The sequence below is a fragment of the Silene latifolia genome, chromosome Y, assembly GCF_048544455.1.
Source record: "Silene latifolia isolate original U9 population chromosome Y, ASM4854445v1, whole genome shotgun sequence".
In the NCBI taxonomy this organism is placed as follows: domain Eukaryota; kingdom Viridiplantae; phylum Streptophyta; class Magnoliopsida; order Caryophyllales; family Caryophyllaceae; genus Silene; species Silene latifolia.
Window position 1 is genome coordinate 454,790,449 of NC_133538.1, and position 5,176 is coordinate 454,795,624.

The 5,176-nt window shown below is 40.5% G+C and overlaps 1 protein-coding gene across 1 annotated transcript; it reads left to right on the forward strand.

The window, feature by feature from the left end:
- The first annotated feature begins 643 nt into the window (after window positions 1-643).
- LOC141632819 (uncharacterized) lies at window positions 644-2,074 on the forward strand. The gene has a single exon (XM_074445330.1). The coding sequence runs from the start codon at window positions 644-646 to the stop codon at window positions 2,072-2,074; it is 1,431 nt and encodes a 476-aa protein (XP_074301431.1).
- The last annotated feature ends 3,102 nt before the right edge of the window (window positions 2,075-5,176 follow it).

Genomic DNA, 5,176 nt, shown 5'->3' on the forward strand with positions numbered 1-5,176 from the left:
CTCACCTTGTCAAGAGTATGGGTGGCCCTTTTTCCTACACCTAGCCGCTCCGCAAAGACATCACTAGATAGGTGAAAGGAGGTGTTCTTGAGTCGAAAGCTCACGGTATGGTCTTTTGGGTTGTAGAGGAAGGATCTCAAAAATTCTAACGTAAGGATGCGGTATCCTATTTCCGCTAAGTTATACAATCTCTCCATTCCAAGTACGCTAAAGATGTCATGCACCTTCACCTCTATCCCCAAGGCTTCTAAGGCACTCTTCGACACACATCTGGTGGCGTTTATACGTCTCTTGGTGAGGGCTAAGAAGGTATTCCTATGGGGTTCACTCTCAAATTCTAACCCCGGGTATCCTGGGTGGGTAAAGGCGGGTGGTGCCTCCGGTTCAGATTGGGGTTGACGGTTGTTTCTCCCACGGTTGCTCCTCATGTTTCTTGACATGCTACAAAAGAAATCACACAAAAGACATAGAAGGAAAGATGAAACTTATGATTAACTTTGGAAGTGGATGAAATTCTCCCCCAAATTCCTAAACTTTGTACTTGACCAAGTATTGAGATTGAAAGAAAAATGAAGTTTTTAATATAGACAAGATTTCATTTTTGCCCAATGGGATATTCTTGGTTAGGTTTAAAACGATGTAAATGAAAGAGAAGGTCCTTGCATCAGGACACTATCTTTTTTATAACAAGCCAATGATTGTGAAAGCTTGGGAAAGAGACATGGAGATGACTAAAGAGGATGTGAAGTGTGTTCCTGCGTGGTTAAGATTGCATAGGTTTCCTCTGAAGTTCTGGGGAAAGGGGTTACCAAAAATTGCAGGCATTGTATGTAAACATGTCAAGAATGATACAGCTACTGAGGAAAGAACCAGGCTGGGGTTTGCTCGTGTTATGGTAGAATTGGTAGTTGATCAGGAGTTGCCAGCCAAAATAGCCTTCAAAGATGAGCATGGGTTAGTAAACCAAATTGAAATTGAATATGAGTTGAAACCTATCAAATGTAAGAAATGTCAACGTATGGGGCATGATCAGGAACAGTGTAGGATAGACAAACTGGTTAAGGAGAAGACAGTGACCAAGAAAGTGTGTAGGCCAGTTGTGAAGACTGCCAATCCCAAGATAGCAACATCAGAAATGCAAGTGGTCCCTAGCAAACCTAGTACCTCTCCCTCCAAATTGCCTAAAACTCCAGTCAAGAGACTGGTATTACTGAGAAGGGGAGATAGTGAGCAGGAAAAGGAGAAGGATGGGTATAGCAGGGAGTCTTTTGGTGCACGTTCGTACAAAGAGGTACTTAAGTCTCCTGGTAAAGCTGGTGCAGCTGGAAATGGTAGTGGTAACCCTCTCATTTTTTTTCTAATGGATAGTATAGGGTTCTGGAATGTTAGGGGAATGAATAGAGTTAGTAAACAGAAGGCTATTAATTTCTTTTTGCAAAATAAAGGAGTAGGTCTTTTTGGCCTATTAGAAACAAAAATAAAGAGCAATGCTTTTCATAAAGTTGTAAATAATTTTAATAATTGGAGCATATCTACTAATAGTGGATATCACAATGGAGGTAGGATTTGGATTCTATGGCAGCCTAGGTCTTTTAGGGTTCATTTTTTTGAGTATTATGCTCAATTTATCCATATGAAGGTAGAATCTTTAGTGAGTAGGATTGTTTTCTTTTTGACAATGGTGTATGCCTTCAATGGTATTAATGATATAGCTCCTCTTTGGGGACACTTGAGGAGAATTGCAGGGACTATTGTTGGACCATGGGCTATAGCAGGAGATTTTAATTGTGTACTGACAGCAAATGAGAGAGTTGGTGGAAATGTGCCTTCTTCTGAAATGGAGCCATTCAGGGATTGTGTAGCTGATTGTGGTGTCCTGGACATAGCAGCTACTGGTGCTCTGTATACTTGGAATAACAAGCAACAGCCTGAGGAGAGGATATATAGCAGATTGGATAGAGTATTGGTTAATAAGGACTGGTGTGATCATCTGAGGGACTTGTATGCCCATTTCCTTCCAGAGGGATTGTATGACCATACACCTTGTATTGTGAGCAGCAATAAGCAAGTGTAGGGCAAGAAATGTTTCAAATATTTCAATATGTGGGGTGGATCCAAGGATTTCATTCCTATTGTGAGAAATACTTGGCAGTCTAGAGTGGATGGGACTCCAATGTTTAAGCTTGTTAAGAAATTGAAAGTGCTGAAACCTGCTCTAAAGCAACTGAACAGGGAGAAATTTAGTGACATTGAACAAGTTGCTGATATCAAACAGAAGCAGATAGAGGAGTTACAAGGGCAGTTAGGCAGGGATCCTTCAGATATGTAGAAGGGAGCACTTGAATCGGAAGCTACTGCACGTCTGAAAGAGTTAGCTACAGCAAGAGATAACTATCTAGCTCAGAAGGCAAAGCACAAATGGGTATAAGATGGGGATTAAAATAGTGATTTCTTTCATGGATTGCTTACGCAGAGAAATCATAGGAATAAAGTGTTCACGATTGAGGACACTTCTGGGAGAGTATGTGATACCCCTGATCAGATTCAGGCTGCATTCCCGGACTATTATGAAGGCCTGCTTGGCACCAGTCAGGCTATTGGCAAGATACACAAAAGAATAATTGCTCAGGGACCTGTGTGCAGCTCAGAAGATTGTGCAGCTTTGATGAGACCTGTCAGTGGGAAGGAGATTAAAGATGCTCAATTCAGCATACCAGATATTAAATCACCTGGTCCAGATGGGTACACGAGCAAGTTCTTTAAGGATGCATGGGGAGAGGTAGGGGGAGAAGTGATTGGAGCAGTTCAGGATTTCTTCACTCATAAGAGATTACTGACCCAAATCAATGCCACCACTCTTACCTTAATACCAAAATGTGAGAGACCTCAGAATGTTACTCAGTTCAGGCCTATAACATGTTGCAATGTTGTGTACAAGATTATATCTAAATTGCTATGTAACAGACTTGCTCCAGTGTTACCACATATTGTAGACCAGAACTAGGGTGCATTCATTCGAAACATGAGTATTCCATAGAATATCCTGATATGCCAGGATCTCATTAGATTGTATGAGAGACCTAATACATCACCCAGATGTTTATTCAAAATTGACCTGCAAAAGGCATACTATACAGTGGAATGGCAGTTTGTGGAGCAGTTATTGAGGATGCTGAAATTTCCAGTTGGCTTCCAAAGCATGATTATGCAGTGTGTTACCACAACTTCCTTCTCATTATCTCTAAATGGGGATATGTTTGGTTTCTTTCAGGGCAAGGGAGGGCTTAGACAAGGGGATCCACTATCACCCCTCCTCTTTACCCTGTGTATGGAGTATCTAACCAGATCATTGAGGTATGCTGCTACTAAGTATGACCTCTACTTCCACCCAATGTGCAAAAATCAAAGATTGGCCTGCCTAATGTTTGTTGATGATGTGTTGTTGTTCAGCAAAGGTGACACTACCTCCATGATGCTCTTAGTACTGTCTTTTTCCACTTTCTCAAAAGCATCTGGTCTTAAAATTAGTCCTGCTAAATCCAATGCATATTTTAGAGGGGTGCCTGATCACATTAAGTCTGATATCTTAAAGATATCAGGCTTTACTGAAGGTGCTCTCCCTTTTAAGTACTTAGGAATGCCTATTCAAACTACAAGACTTAAGATATCTGATTGTGCTTGTCTCATTGAGAAAATATGTGGGAGGATTCATAATCATGGAGCAAGAAAGTTCTCGTATGCTGGCAGGCTTGTGTTGATTAAATCAGTCCTAAACACCGTGCATTCATACTAGGCTTCGATGTTTGTCTTACCCAAGGGCATCATTAAGAGTATAGAAGCCATATGTAGAAACTTTCTTTGTGAGAGTGGTACAGAATATAGGAGGGTCCCTTTAGTGGCATGGGATAAATTTGCAAGCCAAAGGAAGAAGGAGGTCTGGGACTGAAGGATCAGGAGGTATGGAACAAGGCAATGGTGGGTCGTCTGGTGAATTGGATTGCTGAGAAAAGAGACTCCATTTGGGTACAGTGGGTACAATGTAACCATATCAGAGGGAGAGACTGGTTTGAGTACAGTCCCTCAACTAATTCAAGCTGGGTTTGGAGAAGGATCTGTAAGGTTAAGCAGGAACTAGATCATGGATTTGTGGATGGGGTCTGGGTGGTTCAACCCACGGGATACACTCCTAGCGGTTATTATAAGTGCCTCAGGAATGTTAGTTCTCCTGCATACTGGAGTAAGATTATCTGGAACAGCTGGGCTCTACCTAAACACCAATTCATGGGATGGTTAGTGGCTCATGAGGCACTAAACACTGTGGATAAGCTGTTAACCTATGGGATGGAAGTTGATGCTTGATGCCTGCTTTGTGGACAGGCTAATGAATCCCTGGCTCATCTGTTCTTTGATTGCCAGTACAGCAGACGAGTGATGATATCTATACAGCAGGTTACTGGATGCAGCTTCCCCTTGGCTGTTGATCTATCTTGGTGGTCTAATGGAGGAGATACAGTTGTCCAGAGAGGAGTTCAGATTGCTTTGTTTTCGGGGGCACTTTACTCTATCTGGTTTTAGAGGAATAAGTGCAGAAATGATATGGTCCTCATGCATCCAAAACATGTTGCTTTGCAGATAAGTGATGGAATGAAAGCTAGAATTAGAGGAAGAGGTAAGGAGAAATTGAATGCTAATGATGTAACTTGACTTTGCCATAAGAACCTTATGTATTTAAGGATTTGCATTACTTGTAAATACTATTTTTGATATATATATTACTCACATTTTATAAAAAAAAATGAAAAATGAAGTTTTTGTCATAGTGAGTGTTAAATTTTGAGAAATCCATTTACATTTTTAAAATGAAACTTTCTTGATTCGCCTCATAGTGTAGTAATAACCATCAAATTCTTAGTTTGTCGACACTTCTCAAACCATTTTCAAGAAAAAATCAAAATTGTTCTTGGATATTTAGGAAGTTTTCAAGAGTTTCACCAAATTTTCAAGATGGGAAAATTTTCATTTTGAGGTTACATACCGCATTACCAATTAAAAGGGTAGTCTTATAAGGCAATTAAACCAACTTTTACTCAAGGAAATTAAAAATTTGGGCATGACGTGTCTAAAATTAGAACAAACTCCATCCATGACAGGAAAGGTTAAGCTTTTGTTGTCCAAT

Coding starts and splice junctions, on each gene's coding strand:
- LOC141632819 (XM_074445330.1), top strand. CDS start 644: ATGAAAGAGAAGGTCCTTGCATCAGGACACTATCTTTTTTATAACAAG.